At 37.3% G+C, this 26,551-nt stretch overlaps 2 protein-coding genes across 2 annotated transcripts; one reads left to right on the top strand and one right to left on the bottom strand.

The window, feature by feature from the left end:
- Positions 1 to 3,733: 3,733 nt before the first annotated feature.
- Positions 3,734 to 18,695, bottom strand: LOC131018115 (putative inactive disease susceptibility protein LOV1). Its single transcript, XM_057946838.1, has 3 exons — positions 18,664 to 18,695; positions 17,301 to 18,169; positions 3,734 to 5,481 (listed from the first exon to the last, which is right to left on the bottom strand). The coding sequence occupies exons 1-3, from the start codon at positions 18,693 to 18,695 to the stop codon at positions 3,734 to 3,736; spliced, it is 2,649 nt and encodes an 882-aa protein (XP_057802821.1).
- A 3,729-nt stretch (positions 18,696 to 22,424) lies between these two features.
- Positions 22,425 to 24,959, top strand: LOC131018116 (putative late blight resistance protein homolog R1B-14). Its single transcript, XM_057946839.1, has one exon. The coding sequence runs from the start codon at positions 22,425 to 22,427 to the stop codon at positions 24,957 to 24,959; it is 2,535 nt and encodes an 844-aa protein (XP_057802822.1).
- The last annotated feature ends 1,592 nt before the right edge of the window (positions 24,960 to 26,551 follow it).

The following is a 26,551-nucleotide window of genomic DNA, read 5'->3' on the forward strand; positions in this document are numbered from 1 at the left end:
TTTTGATGACTCCTCTAGCAAGGATTTGGTTGACTTCTCTGCCAGAGATTTCGCCGCCTCCTCTTACGAGGATTTGGTTGATTTCTCTGATAGGGATCTCACCGCCTCCTCTTACGAGGATTTGGTTAACTTCTCTGCCAGAGATTTCGTGATTACTTTTCATCCAAGCGCTCCTTTGCTATTTCCCATCCAAGCACTCCTTTGCTGCTTCCCTTCCAAGCTTGAGCACTCTGCGCGGAGCATGGAAGACCCGAGGGGTGCAACCAACTTTCGCGGCTTACGATTAAATAGTAACCCTCTGCGCGGAGCGTGGAGGACCCGGGGGGTGCAACCAACTTTCGCGGCTTACGATTAAATGGTAACCCTCTGCGCGGAGCATGGAAGGCCCGGATGGCACGACCAACTTTCGCGGCTTACGATTAAATAGTAACCCTCTGCGCGGAGCATGGAAGGCCCGGATGGCACAACCAACTTTCGCGGCTTACGATTAAATAGTAACCCCTGCACGGAGCATGGAAAACCCGGGGGGTGCGACCAACTTCCGTGGCTTACGGTTAAGTGCAACCTCTGCACGGAGCATGGAGGACCCGGAGGGGTGCAACCAACTTTCGTGGCTTATGATTATGTGCAACCTCTGCGCGGAGCATGGAAGGCCCGGATGGCACGACCAACTTTCGCGGCTTACGATTAAGTAGTAACCCCCTGCACGGAGCATGGAAAACCCGGGGGGTGCGACCAACGTCCGTGGCTTACGGTTAAGTGCAACCTCTGCACGGAGCATGGAGGACCCAGGGGGGTGCAACCAACTTTCGTGGCTTACGATTATGTGCAACCTCTGCGCGGAGCATGGAAGGCCCGGATGGCGCGACCAACTTTCGCGGCTTACGATTAAGTAGTAACCCCCTGCACGGAGCATGGAAAACCCGGGGGGTGCGACCAACGTCCGTGGCTTACGGTTAAGTGCAACCTCTGCACGGAGCATGGAGGACCCAGGGGGGTGCAACCAACTTTCGTGGCTTACGATTATGTGCAACCTCTGCGCGGAGCATGGAAGGCCCGGATGGCGCGACCAACTTTCGCGGCTTACGATTAAGTAGTAACCCCCTGCACGGAACATGGAAAACCCGGGGGGTGCGACCAACTTTCGTGGCTTACGGTTAAGTGCAACCTCTGCACGGAGCATGGAGGACCCGGGGGGGTGCAACCAACTTTCGTGGCTTACGATTATGTGCAACCTCTGCGCGGAGCATGGAAGGCCCGGATGGCGCGACCAACTTTCGCGGCTTACGATTAAGTAGTAACCCCCTGCACGGAGCATGGAAAACCCGGGGGGTGCGACCAACTTCCGTGGCTTACGGTTAAGTGCAACCTCTGCACGGAGCATGGAAGACCCGGGGGGGTGCAACCAACTTTCGTGGCTTACGATTATGTGCAACCTCTGCGCGGAGCATGGAAGGCCCGGATGGCACGACCAACTTTCGCGGCTTACGATTAAATGGTAACCCCCTCTCTGCTCTGCTGGAGCGTGATCCCTCTGCTCTGCTGGAGCGTGATCCCTCTGTTTTCCCACAGACGGCGCCAGTTGGTGTTTTACGAAACCAACACCTAAACTACGAAGTGAAAAGCGTAAACTATACCTAATACGGATGATCGGAAAGAGCAAAGTAACGATCGGAGAATTGAGCACGAGAGCAAAATATAACTGTTGTATTCAAAAGCGAATGATAGCGTAATTACAATGCACGAGTGCGAGATCTATTTATAGAATACAGGAAGGGTAAAATGGTAAAATTGGTGTAAGCGCATGCATTTGGCGTGGTCGAAGGGTATATCAGGAATTTCATCTTCACGCGGGAAGTCTTCCGCGTTTCTGGCGATCCTTCTGATGGAGGTGATCTCTCTGGCATGGATGACTTCTCTGGCGTGGAGGACTTCTCTGGCGTGGAGGACTTCTCTGGCGCGGATGACTTCTCTGGCCTGGAGGACTTCTCTGGCCTGGAGGACTTCTCTGGCGTGGATGACTTCTCTGACGATGATGATTTCTCTGTCGAAGACAACTTCTCTGATGAGGGTGACTTCTCTGGCAAGAGCCATTCCTCTAGTGGATGAGTTATCTCTGATGGATGAAATCCCTCTGATAAGAATGATTCTTCTGATTTGTATCCTTTCTCTACTCTGCACATATTACTCCTCATCAGAAAGGATACTTAAATAGTTTATATATAAATTGTATTGTGTAGATTGTTGCTTCTAGCTGTACAAATTAAATACTCCTAAATGTATTACAATTGTGACCTACAAGTCATAGTATAATATGTCTACACTTAAAAATGATTCGACCACGTTGTTATTGGTCCCATAATTCACAGAGCAATTATGGAAACACCGCGTCCTACGCGGTGCAAAATTTCTAGTATATATATATGAGGGATATAATAGGCAAATCAAATTTTGTAAAATAAGGGTCTTTTATAATAGCTATAGATAGATTTGGGGACAAATAAATTTATACTACACGTTTATTTATAAGTTAAATTAAAATATTTTGTATTTCAATGTAGAGGGGTTCTTTATAAATTTGGGTGAAAAATAAATATATATAAAATACATTTATTTTATAACTATATAATATAAAATATATAGGGTAAAATAGGCAATCCATAAGTTGTGTCTTAGGCTACTTTAGGCTCTTTTTTTATTAGTATAGATAATTGTTTATGGAGTATAAAATATGAATAGGGGCAAAATAGGCAATCCACATGTTGTGTCTAAGCCTCTTTTTCTATTAGTATAGATGTTTACAAGAGATGAGAAAATATTGAAAATTTCATACCCCTACCTTAGAGTAATATTATTTAATATTGGAGAGAAAAGAAGTGAAAAGGGGCTGACACATCCCGCCCGGAGAAATTTTTTCATCATATTAAACATGTGAAAATGATGGAAAATAGATGAAAATATATATATTTTTTTTCTCTCATTTTCCATCAAAGTAAACTCATCCTTAGGGAAAAACATGGCGAAAAGAAGCCACTAATCAGGATTGGGGCAGGTTTAGGAGCGAATAGTTCCACCGTATAAGGTGCTCGAGGATTTGCGTAATAGAAGCCCATCAGCCCGTTGTTGAAGGTGATATTTCTGGAAACCAAGTTGATGAGCGTAGCCATCGATCAACAATTTTGGTATTAAAGCAAGAAATTCAGTTTCACTCATCCTTCTTCGTAATTTAAGAATTTTCGAAATTCATCTCTCCAACACATTTCTGGGTATTCCATTTTCAGCTCGTTGTTCAAGGTGAAATCTCTATTTTGCATCATTGTGCAATTTATGGACACACACAAGTAAAATGTAAAACTCGATAAAAATTTCTTTTGAAAATTCTTAATTATTGTTAATACATGCAAAATCTCACAACAATGAAGGGAGAGGGGCAACAACGAACCAAAGCTTTATTAAAGAGTAAGAAATTTAGAAATAGATAAAGAGTCGAAGAACCTAATTAAACAAACCCCAGAAGATCACACGTCGATCCCGCAAGGGCCGAGCCTCATTAAAACCTTCTTTGGCAAAAACCTCATGGGAAAAACACCAAAGAAGGAAAAAGAGTACCCGTCTATTACAATGATATAAAACAAAAAAAGAGGAAAAAATTAAGGGAAACGGAACAAGGAAACAATTAACTAAAATTACAACAAATAGAACATATTTACTTCAACGGTGACGATGATCAACGCTATGGCTTGATATCCACAAGCTGTATTCTGGAGATTAAGCCTGACTCCCGTATCTTTCTTGCAATCTTTTTTGTTGTCACCATTTTCAACTCCTGGAGATTAGTCCTAAAAATCTCTGCCGGCAGGGTCTCCAGATACGGGCAACTGTTGATTTCTAACCGCTCGAGCATCGGCATTGCACCTCTTTGAACTTTTAATTTTCTCAGATGCCATAACTCTCCGATGAGCAGGGCCCCAAGCTTGGGGAAACTTCGGGTATAGATAACCATTTTCCGACCGGTGTATGCATTCCGCAATTTGAGGTAGAATAATTTGGGCAAAATCCCAAGGATTGGCATGGGGTCTACATTAAGACACGTATCAACCAAGGTCACATAAGAAATATTTGGAGGGAAATGATCGAATGGTAACCTGGTAAGGAGTCCATCAAGCTTGAGTTGAGTGAGACTGTGTAGTGAAGCAAGCCTGAATCCAGGCATGCTTCTGTAACGAGACCCTCTCAAGATAAGGCAATAGAGATTCTTCAAGTCTTCCAATTTATCAAAGAGATCGCTTACAATTAAGTTCTCATCATCCATCTCTTGGATGCCCAATTTGCGTAGTCTAGTTATCCTTGGCATGCTTCTTAATAGATATTTCCGATTACCAACCGGGAAGAAGGTCAAAGTCTCTATATTCTCAAGTTGATCAATCTCAAAATCACTCGAGAATATAATGTCAGACATGTAGAGATGACGAAGGCTACGCATAGTCGTTATAAAAATGGGTACCTCCACCATAAAATTTAGAGCTATATCAAGAACTTCGAGGTTTTCCAGGCGGACCAATGATTCCGGGAGCTCTTGCAGATAATTGTTTCTCAATCCCAAGTATCTTAGTTCGATCAGTCTGCCAATAGATTCTGGTAAAACCTTGAGGCCGAAACCTTCCAAGTCAAGTATCTTAAGTTGCTCGAACTTCTCCCAGTGATACAAACTAATACCAGAGTTGCAACCTCCGCGGAAGAAAAGAGAGAGAAGATGTTTATCTTCATATGTGAAGTAATCGAACTTCTCTCTGCTGCAACAGATAGCACAATGACGGCGTGAGCGTTGACTATGTCCACCATTCCTTAAAATCTCAAAACCTATAACCTCCTTTGCTTTTTCAACGGATAACCTGTGAAGATTGTCATTGATGTAAATGTTTTTCACTCGATAATCTTTCGTCATGTCCTTGATAACAACCATGTATTCAATCATCAATCTATATATGTATCTTCTTGCAATCTGCTCCGCTGTTTCATACCTTCCTTCTTCCTCCGAGATTATTCCTGCCCTAGTCCAAATTTGTACCAACTTTTCCACCCTGAATGTTGTGCCTTCCTTGAAGAAGGCCAAACTCAAGAAACATGACTTTATTTCTAAAGGCAATTTGTGCAAACTCGACTCCAATACAGCTGATGTTATACTCCAATCCATTGATTTTAGAAATTCTTCCCATTCACTCTCAGAGTGACTCTTTATCGCAAGACGCCATCCTGCCTCTTTTATTGCTAATGGTAGACCGTTACACCTCGTTAAGATCTTTCCACCAACAAACTTCAAGTGGTCAGGGCATTTGAAGTTACTACCATATCCAGAGAATACTATCTTCAAGAACAATTGCCAACTCTGATCAGGATTCAGAAATTTCATCACGTGAATATATTGTGCGTGCATTACGGAAATCCGAGTGCGACTTGTGAGCAGCAATCTAGTTCCTTTGTCTGCATACATAACAATCGGTTCAACAAAGGATACTCAAAAGACTAGCTAATGAATTAGGACCTCAAGATTAGACTAGGGTGCATGACCTAATTACTGGGCCGGGTTAATTGCCAGATAATACACTGTTTGCCTGAATTCACAATTTGGATGTTTCATAGTTAATACCAAAATTTATTTATTCATTTGCAATTACAATATTCTCCAAGAGTTAATGGATCATTCTAGCCGATGCCATATATAGATAAAAATGTGGAAATAATAGCATATGCTACTCCCTCCGTCCCACCATTTTAGTCCCTTAATTATTCCATTTTGAGATGTCCCAAAAAGATAGTCCACTTTTCTAATTAATACTATATAAAAATATTGTTTTTACTAAATTAACCTTATTTAATGCTTCACTTAAATGTGAAAAGGATGTGTGAAAATAATATATAAGGGTATAAAAGATAAAAATATAAAAATTAAATGCATTTTCTTAATATGTGTGAAAAGTGGGAGGGGACTAAAATGGTGGGACGGAGGGAGTATATTTTATTTTGCCCTTAAATTTTTGTACGATTTTACACAAAATTAAATTCATGTAACAATCACTGTTACATGAAATTCTAAATTTATGAAATTATAATTTAAATAACATTGTTACACTAATTACAAGATTTGTGTAACTGTGTAAAGGCATATATGCATATCGCTATAATTCGTATATGCATGAAATTTTCCATGTAATCACCAAATTTTTCGTGTAAGAATATTAAATTTGTTTTAAATCAAACATTGTTTTTGTTTTTTGAAAAATAAATCAAACATTGTTACTATTCCATATTTTAAGAATGTTGCTTAAATCACTTAACCAACACACGAATTTTGCCTTGAAGAAAACCCTAGATGCCACGTCCACTATCCACGTTTCCACCAATCATATATTTCATCTATAAATAAGGGCAAAGCTTGTTGCATTCGGAACCAGTCCAAACACGAAGACAAACATGCAAGTGCAAGAGCTCAGAGCTATTGTTCAAACATCTTACACGACATCTAATTTAAAACATATACACCTTGAGTGTGAGACTCGTGTGTCTAATATTCCTTGCGTGGGAGACTTGTTTGTTAGGGCTAGTCGGTAGGTTTGTATGTTTGATATTCATAGATTAACTTCATTTAAAGTTGATGTGTGCATTTTAGTTACCTAGTTTAGTGTGTGTTTGCTATGGTTTTATATGCTTTTACATGATGTGTGGTATTTTGGATGTAGGAATTGAGCGAAATTTGGAGATGATCTTGTGGATGGAAGAAATCGAAAGAAATCGAGTTTTGGATGACGTTCGTGTGCTTTTGAAGATGTTTAGAAATTGGGTTTGGAATTAATTGTCTAGATTTAATTAAGCCCAAAACTCTTATTTTAATTATTTTGGGAGCTGATATTTTTGAAGGGGCCGAAAGCCCATGTTGAGAGAAGGGGCGGCACTTTAGGGATTAAATCCCTTATGTTTTGATTATGCAGAAGCCGCCACCAATAAAATATCATCACATTAGATTAGAGTTAATCAATTTTTAGCTTTTAGTTTTCTTTAGGTGCAAAATTCGAGAGGAGGCTTGGGGAGAATTGAGAGTTTGACTTTGTTTATTTCTTCCTTTGGTTTGGAGATTGGCGGATTATTCAAGAAGTGGCAGACGAATTTTTCTTTTAATTCCAAAGTGGTGGTGACTTTTATTTTATCTTGCAATTTTATTTATTGTTTGATTTCTATGATTGCTTTAATTTATTTGATTGTTTCTAGTTTAATTATGAGTAGCTAAATCTTTAATTCGGCGAGAATAATGAAGCACTAATTTATTAATCTGTGAGACCTAATTGGTTTTAAAATTGGTTCCTATTGATTCCGATTTATTCATAGAGTTTAAAGATAATTCTGATTTTATTTAAGCCTGATCAACTTAGATTTAATTGAATTACAGTCAATTAGCACCTCCAATCTGTAATTGTTGGAATATGGCTGATTAGTGATAAAACTACCATGTTCGTAGTAGGAATAAATTGGTGGATTAATTATTACTAGCGTATCTAGGATAATTGGTCTAAATTGGGTTCATTCATCTTAATGCTATTAGAATATTAAATCTAGGTCTGGCGTCTCCAGCTAGGTTATATTTTAATAAGGGAAATAAACAGGTCTGGCGTCTCCAGCTGTTTATCGACACAGTAAGTAGGAATTGGGGTATGTCAGTGCGTATCACGGTATCCTATAACTGGTTGGTTGATAGGGATTAATTAATCTTTGCGTCGATGATCAGAGCTTTGAATTAGTGTGGATTTATTCGAGCCGAGTTACCCTTTTATTGATTTATTTAAAGAGTTGTTTTATTTGATTTAATTTGCTTTCTTAGTTAATTAATATTTTCTCAAAATTAAGGCGTGGTTGCATCACCAAATTATAGATTTTAGGGAATTGAATGATTTTACCTGCTCTCTGTGGGATCGACCCTGCTTATTATTATACTCATTAGTTCTTGATAATTCTGCAGGAATTATTTGGTGGTGTACGACGTCCACTAAAAGTCTATTTATTGCTAGCCAAGTTGATATGATTATATGAGATTTCTTTTTCTATGAATACCACTTAATAAGAGGGATTCATGTATCTTCATTGTAAAACAGATTTTCGTAGTGAGCACACAACTGCAATTAATTAATATTATAGTATAAAAACAATCCAGTGCATACTTTACTCTTCCGCTGCATTTATGCTTTTCTACAGATTAATTGTTGGGTAAATTGTTCTATCATTCAATCAAACATGTCTTGATTTGCGAAACAAACAAACTTTCAATTGGCATCAAGAGCCTACACTTCATACACTAAGTATTAGATCCTAATTGTGCCTACAATGGATATTAGTAATCATGTTTTTCATAGGCCTTCGACCCTTGATAGATCGAATTATTCCTATTGAAAATCATGTATTCATTCCTATATTAAAAATATAGATATATTGGCCTAGAAACTTGTTGTTGACGTATGGTCACTCCTGCGACATATTGATGCGGATGGTGATTGTATGTTCAAAAAGATCGAAGAACGCATTAGAGAAGAATTGAGTGTTTCTAATCTCAATAAGAAGGCTCTCAACGTCATTTTCTCTTCAGTCAACATGAATTTACACAAACTGGTCAAAAATTGCTCTTCGGCCAAATATGCGTGGGACATTCTCAAACATCATTGTGAAGGCAATGAGAGTGTTCGTGAAATGCATATACGAATGATTATGTCAACGTCTGAATCCTTGAGAATGGAGAGCAATGAATCTATAAAGTCATTCTTTGGTAGAATCATAGATATAGCCGCCGAGTCTTCCGATCTAGTGTCAAAGCGTTGAGGTCTTTACCCGAAAAATTCAATGTCAAAATCTAATCTATTGAAGAAGCTCATAATACAGCCATGGAGGATCTTAACCAGTTGATGAGCATTCTAATGACATATGAGATGAACATGGATTACTACAAAAACCTTTACAATAAGAGGGAGGTTTTTAAACCCGTTGCTCTAAATATTGGAACTTCTGGTCCAACATCACTGGAGGACGAAGATGAACAATTAGAGCCTAGACTGAGAAGTGGAGATAGAAAGTGCATGCAAGCTTATGGTGAGCCTTTGATATATTCTATCTTGAGCGAAAATAGGAGCCTAAACACAGGAAAGATTGAGTGCTGGAAAGGATTAACATTTAATTGCTCAATTCGAATTTTGACTATCTCATAATTTGTGCAAGTTACTCTCCTTGTTCGAAAATTCTTGTTTTGGCCATGATGCTTTTTATAGTTTACTTATCATTTCTGCTAACTCGTGTCTTGAGTCTTTTATTCTATTTTTTCTGGGCAAGTTGCACGTGCATGCTTAAGGACAAGCATTGTTAAAGTGTGTGCGTGTGATGAACCCAATATTTGTGCTTTTTTTAATATGTCGAGTCTAGGTCTAGATCGAGTCTTTGTGTGTATTTTTGTTTCTTTTCGTGTCTGGGAGGACAATTGTAGGGACATGACCTCTTGAAAGCCATAATGGACATTATGGGAGTACTCCAAAGGGATTTGGGAAGTCACCTCAACGGTCAAGTCTAATGTTGCCCTGGTCTGGATGAACTGCAAAGATCGAAAGTTAATTTTACCAGACCAAGGGTATGATGTTAGCCAAGCAGGTAGTACCGCTCGGAGGAGGAAGAACTAATGACCCTGGGCAAGAAGGAGCGGTTTCCGGGAGAGAGTGCTACAATCAAGGCTATTTGCCGCTGACCAAGAGGTTGGCCTAATTTACGCTCGAAAACCAGCACCCACCACGAGAGCTATACCGAAGGAACGATGAAAGGGCATGAGGCGGGGCAAGATGGAAGCAGGGAATGGTGAACAGGGAATGATCCATCATGACCAGGCATCTAGGGCAGTACGCTGACGTGGCAGATCAAGTGCAAGAAGATAATGCGTTAGAATATTCCTTTTCCTATGCACGGAGTGGATATGGATGAAAGCTTCAAGATATGCATAGATCAAGGGTGGAGAATATCTAAGGTGGAGTCCTCATACATGAAGACTCTTATCTCGGGCAGAATCTGGACACTCCAACTAGAGTTGGACTCTCCAAAATCCTAGCCGCATGTTGGCCTTTGGCCCACGCCTGATTCTTATAAATACTTGTTCCCATTTTATTTTATGTGTGCAAGTGTAAATTGAAGGAGTGGGCGCAAGTACCCAAAAATAATATTTACTTTTCTGCATTTTTATATGTTGGGAACTTAATGGAATATCATAATCCTTGTTTTGATGATACCAAAATCCATAGGCTTTGTTTGTAATAGACTAGAACTGTTCGAACTCAAGTGTTAGAGTTCTTTTCTAGTTTAATTGTTGTTTTGAAGACTGAAGACTGAAGACTGAAGTTGCCGACTGAAGCAACAGTCGAAGAATCAGTCTTGAACTGATTACTTAATGTGTGCCACGTGGAATCAGCGGACTGATACTGTTCGCTATTATTTTCACCACGCCGCAAGTGTACGGTGTAGTTGCAATATAAGGGAAGCAAGGTCGTATTCCACAAGGATTGGTGAATTTAAACTTCTAAATATTATTAATAAGTTGTTTTCAATCTATTTAGACAACCAAAGTTCAAGAGGTATTGAAAACTAAAACAAAGCTAAATTAAAGCAAGCAAAGTAAATAACAATAACATAAACTTAGTTAATAAATTGGGGAATGACTCGAAGGAAAGTTATCCTAGGGACTAGATTTCGATGGATCGTAATGAACTTCAATCTAAATCAATATAAATCTTGATATGGCCTACTTATCTAGGGCGATCTCCCCACTAGTTTTAGCCCCCTCCCGGACGACTAAAACAGTAGATTACGGGTCATAATTGCCGTCCCCGGTCAATTTCTAACCTATAACTCCCAAGAGCACAAAAGATCAACAAGCCCTCACCCACCTCTCAACCTCCCGGTTTATTGAGATGATATGTATCAAACTCCTAATCTATTGTAATTATCCTCTCCCGATTCAAATCACAAATTAGAAATGCACAAAAGGTGGCCAACCAATCATACAAGAGATAAATCTAGGACTTGAAAAGATAACAATAAGCACAATCAAGATATATATTGAACAAAGAAATCAATCCATTACAAATCCATCTAATCTAATCCCTAAGATAAGAGATTTTAGCCAAGCATATTCATAATAAAAGCAAATCTCAAGTCATAAGAAAACATAAATAAAGATATAGAGAGATAGAGATTCATAGACAAATCCTATAATCTTGATCTTCAATCATGTAGTCTTGATGAGCTCCTTTCCAAGTCTTCCCCTTCTTTATTTGATTTTGGTGTTGTTTTTGTGTGTGGAAGAGAGAAAAAATGGTAGAGAATGGAGGCTAGGGTTTGGGATTGGAGAGTTGGGGAAGATGAAGTGGGTGTGTGTGGTGAATGATGTTAGAAAAGAAGGGAAAAATGGAGTTTTGGGGCTAAAATCGCGTCTGGGGCCCACTTGGGGGAAGCCCCGCCCTTTTCCCGCGGTCACGGCCCGCGTCCGCGGCCTTCAAACGTGGGGGATGCTCAGGGGACCCGCGGTCCCGCCCCGCGGCCGCGGGTGGTGACCGCGGGTGACTCCTGGAGTCGGGAACAGCTGACCCGCGGTCCCACCCCGCGGCCGCGGGTGGTGACCGCGGGGTACTGGGCGTTTTGCACAGTCCGCTCGTTTTGCTCCGTTCTCCCTCGTCCGGACTCGGATTTGGTCGCCGTTTGCGCTCACGGATTCCTCTCGAGACGTACTTCAATCTCATATCTTCAAAATCCTCCAATTAATCCTTGATTTTTCCTGAAATTACTCCAAAACTACACCAAGACATCAAATCTTCATAAAACTCAACATTATGGTACAAACACGCATTGGCAAACAAAACATGAAGGAAAATGACAACAAATCATGTGGAATTGAGGTACGAAATCCATGTTTGTCAGATACTAAAGTCAAGTATCAGTTAAACATTCTTCTTCGGACTGAACCTCCAATGTTCAAAGAAAGCCACGTACTCCTTAAGTACAGCCGCATTAAATGCAGAGATCTCAGGATCGTCCTTTCTCTGCAGAGGTCATTCCTATTTGGTGATTACTTTATCAGAGACGTCGCATCTCCTGCTCTTCAACATAGTTCTCACCAAACAAGGAACCTCGAAGATTGAAGCCTCAACCCAAGTTCAAATTACTCTCTAACGGAAGAAATCTTGAAGACCTTCTCCGCCAATGGATCTATTCAAGACTTCTCCTATAAATAGCGCTCGAGGATCACTTCAATCTTCACCGATTCAACGACATAAGCTGAAACTCTGCCGAAATTCTTTCTCAGCCAAAGCCAAAGCTTGAATCGAAGAAGAAAATTCCAAAGCCAAAAATCAGTCACTGCTGATTACATAAATTCTCTTAGACCTTAGGCAAACCTTGGTTATCCAAAGCCTAGGTCAAACTAACTCCAAAGAACTTGTTCTTTGAAGTTTAGTTGGCAAGATTACAAATCTCCCTTCGACCGATAGAATCGAGTGTTTGAGTTGCAAAGGAGTTCAGGAAGGTACTCTGTCTCCGTGAGATCCTAGTGCCAGTTCGTGCTAGGAGTGAGAAATCCAACAAGGTGTGTTGGTACTGAAGATTGGATCTTCAATTGTTTCGGTTGTGTGCACCCGCAAGCACATGGTTCGGTTTGCTGTGCACCCGTAAGCACTAGCATCGGTTTACAGTGCACCCGTAAGCACTTGCAGAGTGAAGTTGGTCTGATCAACCGACCGTGGATGTAGGAAGTGTTTTCCGAACCACGTAAAAATCTCTGTGTTATTTACAGCTTTCAGTATTTAATTCTTACTTGTGCACTTTCTTTCTTAAACTGAAAACTGATTAAGTGCAAAGAGAAACTTAAGACTAACAACGTGCTCAACTCAAAAGGCTATTGCGAAATAAAAGATTTCCGCTGCGTGTGTTATCAGTCTGACTGATCTATTTTCTGATAGTCAGTGAGATTTATAACATCTCTGTTTATCAAACTCGACTGAAGCCTTACGTGCATCAGTTAAGTTCTTGTGACTTAACTGATAACTCCTTACCGAAGAGTCTTTCAGTATCAGTCGTCAACCCTGTTTTGGTCAAAACTCTTTTCAATAAACAGGTGTCTGAGTTTGTGTTTAAAGTTTCATTTTGATCTATATATTGAGATCTCGTCAAAAATAGCCTATAGGTGTATTCCCTCCCCCCATACACCTATTCGAGACCTTCCGGACCTAATATTATATGTTTAAGTCCCGATTCGGACAAGACATTTAGCTTATGTTTTTGGCTGGTAGTGTAGCATTCTATCGTACTTTCATTTAATAGTAAGTTTACTTTATTTTATTTTCATGTCTTATTTATCATTTGTTTTCTCAATTTACACTATGTCTAGCTAAGTATATCGATCTGGGCAAGGCATATATGATGTGGATATGAACTTGTAAACTCGTGAGGTTTGAATGTGTGTGCTTAAGTAATTGCATGTTGTGTTCTCGAAGTGTTGGGCATTATAACCAAGTGTCTAATTAGACTTGATTAGTTAACAGACCATTAATTAATTGAGTAGACTTAGATCACTATGCATCTTGAGAGTATTCGCAGGCACGAGAGGTTGAAATAGACTACGGTCTGCCCACTACAAAAAAACTTACACCGACGGAATTACCGACGGACAATACTCCGTAGATGATTACCGATGGAACAACGGCGGAATTCCGACGAAGATATTTTTAAAAGTTTACTGACGGAATACCGATGGAATATTAGCGACGGAAAATAATCCGTCGTTAAATATTATTTTTTATTTTGAATTTATTTTTTAATTATTTGTTTAATTTTACCGACCGAATATCGACGAAATTATTAGTGACGGAAAATAATCCGTCATTAAATATTATTTTTCTATTTTGAATTTATTATTTTTCTATCTAGGGCTAAATGTTTCTCGATTTGATTGCATGCTCTGAGGTGTCCTATTTTATGGTTAAGTCAAGATGATTTAATGGTATAGAGTGTCCCTTATCTTAAACATATTTAAGGATGGATTTTCTTAGATAATAAAAGTGCACGTGACAAGTGAGAATGGGGGCACAAGCCATTGGTAAGTTATAACTGGTAAACACAATATTGTAATGAACATCTTGACCAAGGAACGAGTGTAAGAGATCATCCAGTGATTCGACGTCTTGACCAAATTGTCTTTTATCACTTATATTTCTGTTTAGTGTGTTCAATTTATTTTCGTTATTTCGAGTCAAGTTGAGTTTAGTCCCGAGAAAGTGTCTCGTGACCAGGACAATAGTCCACCCCCCCTAATTATTCATTTTTATTCGTGACAAGAGACAAGCTACACTAACTCCCTGTGGAATCGACCTTTGCTTACCAATAGGGACTACGACTGTCTTGGGTAAGGTTATAAATTTATTTGTAAGTTGGCTGAAACGACTGCATCGATTAAAACCCGAAGTACAACTTCGTCATTCATCAAAGTGATTTACCACCATTAAGGCAATCGTCAATTTATCAAATTTGATAAATTTGCACAAACTGGTGTCATTTAATTTTCGTTGTTGTTAGTTACTTTGTTAGTAACACTTTTGTCGACACATAACTGTAACTTATTTTTATAAATTTGCGTTTATACATTCAGCACTTTTAATAAGCACACATATTTGTAGTTCATTTTGGCATTAAATTTCTTTTAGCTGCATTTTGGGATAAGGACGTGAGCTCGAGGTTGAGCGTGGGGAACTAGCCATAGAAACTTTATAATCATAACAAAAACCTCTCTAATCGAAGTGGTGAATAAAGAATCCTACCAAAATCAGTGATTGGAGAAGAACCCTAGTGATCTTGTAAAGAAGAACCCTAATTTGTAGGTTGCAAATTCAATTTCTACCATAATTAACGAATTCAAGCTCAAATTGCAACAAAATGACGATGTTTTAACCTATGGGAAAATCAGACAAATCATGAAAGTGGTTTATTTCAAAAATTAAAAAATTATGGAAAAACTAAAATTCACTAAAAGTTGGTGTATTTTATGTCAATAACCCTTTAATTAATAAGCCCCATGACGATGTTGCCATGCTGGCAATTCTATTGCCGGGTAAGCTATAAATTAGGCAAAATTGCAATTTATGAAAAAAAATCAGAATCAATCGAAAGTTCACGTATTTTACGCTAACATTTGAAAGTCATGGTCAAAATCAGAATTCGTCAAAAATTTGTGATTTTTGGCGCTGTTTGTCCAATTCTCTACTATCCCTCTTTGAAGTGTAAAAATAAAGGATGAGAAAGGGTGGAATTCACTTTTAAAAAAATTGAGAGAGAAAAAAAATACAAAAATTTAAAGAGATAATTTTTAATTATCCCTTCTTTTCTCATGACAAATTTAATAACTTTATAATTTTTCATACATTAACATACAATAATAAAGAAAAAGTCAAAGGTTAAGATATAAAACAATATACTCCCTCCGTCCCATAATAAGTGGCCACATTCTTTTCGGCACGGAGATTAAGAAATTGAGTGTTATATGTTTTAATAGAGTGTGGCCTACAATTGTTGACCAAATTAGTGAGTAATTGTTGACTTAATTAAAGTAATTTTGGCATTTTTAGAAAGTGGCCTACAATTATTGACCAAATTAGTGAGTAATTATTGACTTAATTAAAGTAAACTTTTGTTATTTTTAGAAAGCAGCCACTTATAGTGGGACAGACGAAAAAGGAAATGTGGCCACTTATTATGGGACGGAGGGAGTATTATATTTTAGGTGAGAGAAAAAAAAAATAGAAAGAATCATGGACTATAGAGGACAAATGAATGGATGAAGGAATAGTTGGAGGCCAACCTTTCAGCTTAGTTTTTGTACTTTCAGTTCTTTTTTAATAAAGGCATATGAAATTATATACTCCTTTCATCCTCCAAAAGTATTGTTGGACATGAATTTTAAAATAATTGATGATTTTTATATATTGGAAAAAAAAATCCACCACGATATGAAATGATTGATTGAAATTAAATAATGAATGTTTTTTTTTTTTTTGTAAATAAGAGTTTTATAAGGATAAATGATAACGAAAAAGTGTGCAACCATATTCCAAAAAGAAAAATGACATATTTTTTATGGACGCCAGAAATAGCAAAAGTGACATACTTTTGGCGGATGGAAGGAGTATTTCACAATTTTTTGTGTCACCATGTCTACTATTAGATCTATAATTTTAATAATATTTTGTATAAAAATATTTTGTTTCATAAAATTATTTGGCATACTTTAACTTTTATTTCAAAGAATTGTATTTCAAGAAAATTATATAGTTTATTGAATTTGTCATCCTTAATAATGAACTATTAATTAATAAAAGTTAAATTAAATAAATATAAAAATAAAAATTGTATACCCTAATTGGGTGGAATAAACCTTAATTAACAATTAGAAAATTAAACTAAAATATACAAAATTTGAAATTGAAGAAAAATTGAAAGTTGATCTATACACAAATTGAAGCACCAAAATTGATATATTGAATCTCAAAATATTTTGAAGGAGAGAATCCCATCCTTAACCAATGAATCAAATATACATACTATGAAACTTAAAATTCAAATTTAATATGTTGTGTATTTTTTAAAGTCGTAACAGTATCTCGAAATGATTCTCCAAATTACTCCCTCGGCCCATGCAACATATTTCTAAAAGAAGTGGAAAAGAGTTTGAAGAAAAATAAGTCGTGTAGGTGTACCACAAATTAGAACTCCCAATATACAATCTAATATTCGTTATTCGCCATATATGTATATAATAATGATTATAGCAGAAGTCCTAGTATGTGGGTTATAAATAGTATTGCCAACAGTTGTTGATCTGATAAAATGGAGTTGCACGATCTTCACACAAACATGGATTTTCCTTATTATTAGGTGTTTGTACGTTTATCGTGTTGAAGCTTTTTAGGCTTTTTGAGTAGCTGACTCTTTTTTTCTGTTTTTTACGAGCTCTTTTTCGAGTCTAGGGCCCCTAGTCTGTGTATTTGTGCTTTCAAGGGTTTTTTTTTTTTTTTAGAAAAACTGCAATTTAATAATAAGTATATAATAATGATTATACACAAAAATGCATGAGTACTTATATCGTGGGAGGGAGGATGGTATCAAAGAACCTGATCCTATCCCTTAACTTATGATAAAAGAGTAACATAATTGGGTGCCATGATATTAAGGAAAAAAGATTAACATACCTTCGCGAGAAAGAACTCCCAAGACAGGTTCCCAGCCTGCGACTTCCCCGATATCATCGAGAACTATGAAACATCGTCTTCCCTGCACTTCTTTGTAAAGCCTGTGCTGGAGGCCTTCCAGGTTCATGCTATCAATACGGTACCAATCTATGAATCGGTCTTTTCCAAAGCTTTGCAGCTCTCGTATTAGTTCTCTGAGTATCTCCTCTTGACTGGATTTGTTAGAAACACGTACCCAAGCACGGCGATCAAATACATCCATGGAAGGATGATGGTATAACTCTCTAGCGAGAGTTGTCTTTCCGATACCAGCCATGCCGGTGATACAGCAAGTATAAAGTCCTGGTGCCTCATTGAAAATCACATTGCGAAGCAGCAATTGCACGTCTTCCTCCAACCCCAGCACAACTCCTTCCCAAAAAGGCAATATCTGCTGCCCTCCAACATGTTCGGATATCATGATTGGGTTCTCCACCCCCACAACCCCATATCGAGATTTGCACCTTTTCAGCCTGTCTCGGATGAACGAGAGCTCTTTGCAGAAAAGCCTGACGTGGAGGGCTTGATCTGCGGCTGTGAGGGTACCATAGTATCGATATCCCATCATCGCTCTACTATTTCCTCTGCAGAAGGTATTGATGATGTCTTCGGTTCCGTTGGCAATCTTCATCAGTTTAGATCTCAAATCATTCCTTTCAAATATATAGCTGCTGCGGCTGCGGGTGAGGAAAGCCTGCATCAATTTGAGATCATATTGTAGCCCTTTCACTTCTATCTCAACGTCTGGCCGCAAACCTGCCTCCTCACTCGTCAGCAAAAACTCCAGCCTTTCGAAAACCGACTTTTCATTTCCCCCCTCATATTTTAGTCTGAATGAAAATATAATGGAGATCTCTACAACAAGAATGTAAAGCTTTCGTATATATTCTTGTAAAGTAGAACTCTCGAGACTGCAAAAACAACCTTGCAATCTGGAATCTAGAAATTTAAAAGTGGGACGGGGAAGCTATGAAATGGTCAAAAGTTTTCTAATGATGTTACAGAAGAATAACAAATACTCCCTCCGTCCCATGAAGCATGACACAGTTTCCTTTTTGGTCTGTCCCACGAAGCATGACACGTTTCTAAAAATGGCAAAAAATTTACCCTTTATTCACATTTTCACTTTTTCACCTACCACACTTAACACACAAAATACCAATTTCTTAATTCCCGTGCCGAAAAGAAGTGTGTCATGCTTCATGGGACGGAGGGAGTACTAATATTTTGAAAAAAAAATCGTGGGACGTGCTTGGTGGAACAATTCTTTTCTCAACTATATTTAAATGCAACAGTAAAACTTATTCAACGTCTTTCCAAATACCCAAAGGTTATAGCGACTAGCGAGGCACACATTGTCAACGGGGGAGTAATAGTTTAAAGAGTTTACTAATTTATTCAGTATTATTTTAAAGGTGTTTTGCTATAATTGCATAATCAAATAGATCATATTACTAATTAAAAATTAATAACAATAAATAATATATTTTTATTTTTTGCTTTTATCATATAAAATAACATTGATTATACGTACAATGTATAATAAGATAAATATAACTTTAAACCTTAAATTATTTTTGCATTATCGTAACATATTGAACTATATATATTAGAAATTAATGGTTTTTTTTTACCATGAATTATCAATTGTCACTCACATGATCACATCCATTTTCTAGCTATAAAAAGTTGACATGACTGTGAACAAAAAAAAAACACGCTGGAAATATGAAACAAATGAAAATAAAATTGGGGTAAAATCACCTTCTCGATTCTAGGATTTGCATAGTTGCTCGACCGACAACTTCCACAACAGTTTTGTTGCCTATGGGATCTTTCCGACCAACAAAACTGCGACAGAGTATTGTTGCATCTTGGACTGTATTCTCACAATTTCCCAAAATAGAGAGACGACATCATCTGGCTCAGATGGGCATAAATGTCGTTGTTTTGGGCATGTTCATTAAAAGAAAGGATTATTAGCGCCTAAAATACATCAACTTTGAGGTAGTTTATTTATATTTTCTTTTGTGTTATGTATTTTTTTTAGATGTTATTATTGAGATGGAAGAAGTATAACCAAGAATAAAAGCCAAAACAAACTGAACTAGAAAGATTGCTAATTAAATTTGGTCAATCTATCTCTAAATTTATTCTGACCCATCTTTCCCTCCAAAAAAAAAATATATTCTGACCCCTATTTCTTATATAAAATTTGTCCCCTCAGCACTGCGACAGGGCGACATATCGACGTTCATCTTACTGACTTACAGCTAATTATCTCGAGGAATTAATCTTACATAAATTTCTTGCAATTCGGAAAGATCGATCAATAATTAGAGGTCAACTTCTCCAGCAACTTATTAAAACTAACAGTAGCACAGACATGTTGCACGTCTCTAGCCATCTTATTTCACATTATTTGTTTATTATAAAATTATGCTCCCTCCATCCTTTCACACTATGGACAACACGGATTTAATAAAAATGGTGAATACTCGTTAAACGCCACTATTAAAATTAAAAGTAAAAGAATATTACAGTTCTTCATGCTCACATCTTTAACAAGTATCCGTCCACCAATTAAAGCCCCATTTAAGGATGGGCACGGAGACTAAAAAAGTTGAAAAAAGTGTTGTGGGTGAAATATAAGGGTAATTGACTAAAGTGATAAAGTAGTTGACTAAAGTGTTAAAGGTGTTGTGTGGTGGGTCCACTAGTGATAAAGTGTAATAAATATTATAGAATATAAAAATGATAAAGTTGTTGTAAGGTGGGTCCATCAGTGGCAAATGGTAGTAAATATAGGAAAAAAAGAAGAGTACTAAAAAAGTACAAAAAGCACAATAAGGCTTTAAATGGTGAACAAAAATTTAAATGCAAATAGGGCTTTAATTCGTGGACGGAGGGATATATTAAAAGTTGTAGTAGTTTGGGTCCTTTGGGATTTAGTGGTAACGTAATCTAATTAATACATCATTATAAATAATTAAACTCCCTCCGTCTCCTAAGAGTGTATCATATTTTCTACTTTCATCCATCCCATAAGAGTGTATCAATTCCATTTTAGGACATGAACCCACTTTCTCTTTTTAACCACAACCATCCCATAAGAGTGTATCACTTCCATTTTAGGACATGAACCCACTTTCTCTTTTTAACCACAACCATTCTGAAAGACCTCTACCTATCCAAATACACATATAAAACTGCTACCCCTCTCTCCCACAAAATCTGCTCGTCGCCTTCCCTCTCTGCTTGGCCTCGCCGCCCTCTCCATCTCGACCCCTCCCTCCACCACCCCACTGTCGCCTCAATTTGCTTGTCGTCGATCTGCCGCCACCACCGCCCTCGTGCCCTCCAGCACCCCAAATTCTCGGTCACCACCGAGCTCGCGTCAGATTCAAACATTTTCTGCTAGATCTACAATTTATTGTTTTCCATTTGTTCAATTTAGGTTTAAAAATTGTTTTTACAGTAAAATTATGTTGTTGTGATCTTGTTGTAGAAGAAAGAAAAGTAAAAAATTTTAAGTAATTTGAATTTTTCAGATTATGTTGTTGTGATCTTGTTGCAGAAGAAAGAAAAGTCGAAAATGTTGCCAAACCTTGTTTGAGATTATTTGAATTTTTTGGCTGTGACCTTAATTTTGTTGCAATCTTCTTATTTTGTTATACGAATATCTAATTTCTCAGTTTATTTGATTTTATTTTTGCTCAGTCATTCAATGACTGCGAATCTGAAGCTATTCAGATTATTGAATCGAAATTGCAACAAGTATAAAGTCTTGATAAAATAGAAATAATTAATAATCCCTTAATTACAAACTTAAACATATGGACCTCACTTTTATTCACTTAATTTGTTTCTCTCTAATCTCCGTGCCGAAAAGTAACATGTCATGAATAGCGGGACGGAGGGAATATATATCAAAGAGATTTAATGTATGGTAATTTAAGTAATTATTATATTTTTATAAATATATAATTTATAAATTATTCTTAAAATAAAATAAGTAATAAATATATAAATAGAAGATTTATTCAATACACTTTTTAAACTTCTACCTAGCTATAACACAATTTTCCTCCTCTTTCAAGAAAATAAGTCTGAATTAATACCTAAGCTTCCAACGCACCATCACACATATCAAATATATATTTTTAATGAAAGATTGCTAATATGATATTTTTATATCTCTAGACTTATCATTCTAACCCTCTATATTTTTATAAGAGTCAAGTAACCCACAGCACTCCAAAAGTTCGACGTTCATCCCACATACATCCACCTAATTATCTCAAGGAATTAATTTAAAATATCTTGATCATATTCTAATAATGTGCTGGAGAAGTTGACCATCTGTCTAGCTAATTAGAGCATCCACGTTGGAGAGCTAGGATAGACTCTTGAAAATGATCCCTACCATTTAAGAGGTCGAATGTGGAGGGTGGGCTTTTAAATGATTATTTTTATCATTTAACTAGTTTTATTTGATTCTTATCACATCAAAAGGAGTGAATTGGAATAATCCTACTATTAGTTAATTATAAAAATACTCAATCATCTATTTTGCGACTCTTTGGATATGAGAATTGTGTACTAATCAAAGTCTCCCCATAACCCAACTCAAAATTGAAAAAATATATATTAAAATTGATAAATATTGGTACTCATCAAATGAAAGATATATGTTACACTCATCCGAAACTATTTATAAAGATAATTCATTTTTACGTGTGAATGCACGACCTCTATACTAGTATTATTAAAATAATTCTTCATGTTTTATCTATAAATATGTAGAGATCATGAGCAGTACTACATAAGTGAACAAGAGATTTCGCAAATCGCAAGTATATTGCAATACAATCCAAACTTTTCTTCGAAATCGTTTCACGTCTTGTTTACTTACACGTCAAAAACCCAAACTTCATTCCAAATTTTTTCAGTTCTTATTAACCTACTCATCACTACATATCTTCTTTTCTTTCTCGCCCTTCAAGCCAGCCTCATTTATTATCTTCAATCCCTCCGTTTGATTTCCTCAAGCTGTACAAAATCATATTCCTTTAAGGCTAGGGGATGGCCTATGCTGTTCTTCATTCAGTAGCCCAAACAATAGACCGAATCCTGAATCATGGAGAATATTCCCTTTCTGTTGAAGGAAAACAACAGATTGCTTCGGTACTTGATGATGTTATTTTCTTGCAAGAAATTCTTGATAAATTTCCACGAAAAGCGGAGAACTGGGAAACAAGAATCAGCGACGCCGCTAATGAAGCAGAAGATGTTATTGAGCGTTTCATGTACGAGGATACCCGGTTGCGTTACAAGTCGATCAGATCAGCTGCAGCTAGACGACAAGTAGCAGTAAGGCCTACAAATCATCTGCACGATTTTCATGAGCTCAAAATGGTGATGAAGGAGTTCAGCGCAATAGCTCGAGTTACAAAACGCTTCAGAAATGTGCGGCTCAATGATATTCCAGCGATGCAGTCGGCGCCGCCCCCTAGTCCGTCGTCAACGTCGGCCCCCGCTGTAGATGGTTTCACGGTTGGTCTTGACGAGGATTTGGAAAAAATAAAAGATTTGGTTTGTGGAGAATCATCCAAACGCCAGATAATCCCAATCACAGGGATGGGTGGTATTGGAAAGACCACATTAGCCAAGCGTGTTTATCATGACCAGTTAATAATGGAGGAATTTGCAGTTCGTGCTTGGGTCACTGTGTCGCAGGATTACAAGATCGAAAATATTTTTGCAGATCTTCTATACTCCTTGCAAAATATAGTCGGCGAAGGAACTTGGAGAAGTAGTGACTCAACGGAAGACAAAGTCTACCAAATATTGACAGTAAGGAAGTACCTTATTGTATTGGATGATCTGTGGAGTGAAAAAGCTTGGAACGACATTAAGAGAGCATTTCCCGATACCGGGAAAGGAAGCCGACTCGTGATAACCACAAGGATAGAGAGTGTGGCTTCTCATGTGGATTCTTCGAGCCCCCTTCACAAGATGCGTTTCCTCGATCCGGATCAGAGCTGGGATCTCCTCGAGCGAAAGGTGTTTTCGAGCATAGATTGTCCATCTCGTTTGGAGGCCATCGGAAAGGATATTGCAACGAGTTGTGGAGGGCTGCCGCTAGCGATTGTGCTAGTTGCAGGTATCTTGTCCACGATGAGTGAGACACAGTCCTCATGGGAAGAACTTGCCAGAAAGGTGCATTCATCTGTAGACGAAGAAGAAGGGCACTTTGAGAAGATAATATCTTTGAGTTACACCCACTTGCCTCATTATTTGAGGCCCTGTTTACTGTACATGGGAGGCCTTCCAGAAGATTACACGATTCGTGTCTCAAAGCTCATCAAGTTATGGATAGCCGAAGGCTTCGTGAAACAAGAAGAGGAGGCTGAAGAGTATTTGAAGAATCTTGTGAAGAGAAGTCTGGCCTTGGTCACCACAATCAAGTCCAACGGCAAAATCAAAAGTTGCAGCGTCCATGATTTGGTACGTGACTTGTGCAAGAGAAAAACTCTAGATGAGAATTATGAGCGTCGTATGAGTGTTGCTCATCCTGATCTAACGTTCCTTGCAAGAGCATATGCCTCGACCCTGCGTTCTGTTATAAGCTTCCAACCTAATGACAGCTCATTGGGCGGTCTACGGAAGTTCAGCTTGCTGAGGGTGTTGGATGTAGTGGATACTGATGCCTACTTGCTCCCTGCTCCGATATTTGAGCTGTTTCATTTGAGGTTCCTTGCCTTTGGCTGCCCGATGGAGATTCCACCAGCCATATCCAGGCTTCAGAATCTTCGCACTTTAATCATCCGCCCCAGCAAGAGATTAAGGCACTACTCAAGTGATGAGCTGTATCTACCACTGGAGATTTGGATGATGCCACTTTTAACAAATCTTGTTTCCTTCTTTGATCTTCTACCCAATCCAGAAGAAGCAGCTTCTGCTCTAGAGAACCTACTTACATTGTCTGTGGTGAAGAAGTTGATATGCACCAAAGAGATGATGGAAAAGATTCCCAATGTCAAGAAATTGGGAATCACTTATTTTGGAGACAAATACCAAGAAGATTATCAGCTCCACAATCTTGTTCTTCTACATCAACTTGAAAAGCTGACATTAGTTTTGAGAAAAGGTCCTCTTGTTGGGCGAGAAGTCAACCCTGTCTTTCCAGAGACGCTAAGAAAGTTAACCTTGAGTGGGTGGCGATTTCCTTGGACATATATGGAAGTTGTTGGATCTCTGCCCAGTCTTCAAATACTCAAATTGAGAGATTTTGCATGTGAAGGTGAGGTGTGGAAGACTAATCCACTACAGTTTCCTAGTCTGGAATTTTTGCACATTGATGCTTCTAATTTGAAGGAGTGGATTACTGAAAATAGTCACTTCCCCAAACTCAAGCGCCTAGTACTTTACCGTTGTCCTTCATTGAGTGAGATTCCAGAAGCAATTGGAGAAATAACAGCACTTGAACTGATCGAGGTTGATTATGCTAACGAATCTCTTGCGGAGTGTGTCAAACAGATCCAAGAGGAACAAAAGGGCTACGGAAACTACTCCCTTCAAGTTCGTCGGGTGCATTATAAGGTTAGCTTCTCCTAGTCGGTTTCATTCAACCTTTCAAGTACTTTTGTGGGACTATTTAGCTCTTCGATCTTGTCTTTTGGGAAGTATTCGTGGTTTAAAAGTCTCCATCTCCATACTTTGCACATGAGTGTTAGTCTATTTTGTTAATTGAGTATTTCTGTTTGACCTTTCAGGGCTTTTAATTGTTCCGCGTGATGTGATGATTCAGATCCCAAATCAATTTTTGGAAGCGTCATCAACCTATGCAATTTATTTAGTAACCTTTATCTTTTGTTCAAACTTATTGATCCAAATCCCTGTTCTTTAATGCCTTTCTATGTACTTCTTAATATTTGTATGAAAGCCAAAAGAATTGTATTATGAAAATCTTCATTCTGTCCCGTTTCTATGTAGTTACATGAAGAACACATATAATTGGTTAGAGTTATTTTAACTCTACTAATTATTTATTCATTTTGAATAAATTCTTGATTTCATCTTATTCATTAAACAATTTATTAGAGAATTAATACTCATATATTTTCGTATGCTACAAAGAAGGAAGAAGAAGAAATAATATCTCACATTTTCAGATATTATAAAGAGTGGAGGACCCTTTCTCAAAAAAAAAAAAAAAAAAAAAAAAAAGAGTGGAGGAGGAGAAGAAATAAAAGAGTTCAAATTATTTAAGTCCACTATCTATAAAGCGGTTTGTAAAAATAGGTCAATATGTTTTGGACTTGCAAAAATAGATCAATTATTTTTGTTTTGGTGTTCTTAGGTCACATTTGGACCCAATTCAGCGTTTATAGGCCATATTTTTTTGGTCAAGATGTGGTCCAAAATAGTTTGCTTGGGTTCAAAAGGAGCTCACAGATGTTGAAATTTAAAATAATTGGCCTATATTTGCAAAACACTCTAAAATTAGCCTATTCAAAATTTATTTAGTAAAAATTACATAAGATATATACTTTCGTTTAGGTTATGAAGTGAAAAAATGTCATAAAAAATCAATATGAAATTTAAATTGCATAATTTTATTTTTATAAACAGATTTTATATAGATTTTACAGATTTATATAGATTTTACATTTGTTGAAATATCGTAAAGTTGAATGTTGAATTATAGCATTAATAAAATATGAATAACATAAGAAAAATATAGTTTATTAATTCATTATTTTAATATATGGACTCATTCAATAAATTTAATTATTGGTCAAAGTAATATTAGATATATTAAATTAACTTTTTAATAAAAATATAACTATTTATTTTTACAATTAAAAGTTAATTATATAAGATGAGACACTATACACAAATATTTATATAGACTTCAGTCAAGATTAAGTTGATTAAATATCAATGTGGGATAAGAGATGTGATTTATGGGGAAAAAAAATGAGAATGGAGCTAACTTTAGAGATTTCAAAATGCTTGAATTCTAAAATATCACATTGGCAAATTTGATTTTTCCTATTATAAAAAAGATGTATTATTAGTTAAAGATTAAGTTGACTAATCCCTTGCAAAATTGAAGTTACAAAAAATGCTTGCGAGCGCGGATTGTAAATGAGATTCTTTGTACAACGATTTATTGTGTACCACTAGTCTCACTCTTAATTTTT

This window comes from Salvia miltiorrhiza, chromosome 3, assembly GCF_028751815.1.
Source record: "Salvia miltiorrhiza cultivar Shanhuang (shh) chromosome 3, IMPLAD_Smil_shh, whole genome shotgun sequence".
NCBI classification, from domain to species: domain Eukaryota; kingdom Viridiplantae; phylum Streptophyta; class Magnoliopsida; order Lamiales; family Lamiaceae; genus Salvia; species Salvia miltiorrhiza.

What these genes read in the sequence shown, in the direction of transcription:
- LOC131018115 (XM_057946838.1), bottom strand. Translation starts at nt 18,695, where the DNA reads ATGTGTGCCTCGCTAGTCGCTATAACCTTTGG. An exon ending in CTAGTCGCTATAACCTTTGG is followed by an intron (nt 18,170 to 18,663) that starts GTATTTGGAAAG and finishes ATTTTCATTCAG; the next exon opens with ACTAAAATATGAGGGGGGAA. An exon ending in GGGAGTTCTTTCTCGCGAAG is followed by an intron (nt 5,482 to 17,300) that starts GTATGTTAATCT and finishes TTATGTATGCAG; the next exon opens with ACAAAGGAACTAGATTGCTG.
- LOC131018116 (XM_057946839.1), top strand. Translation starts at nt 22,425, where the DNA reads ATGGCCTATGCTGTTCTTCATTCAGTAGCCCAAACAATAGACCGAATC.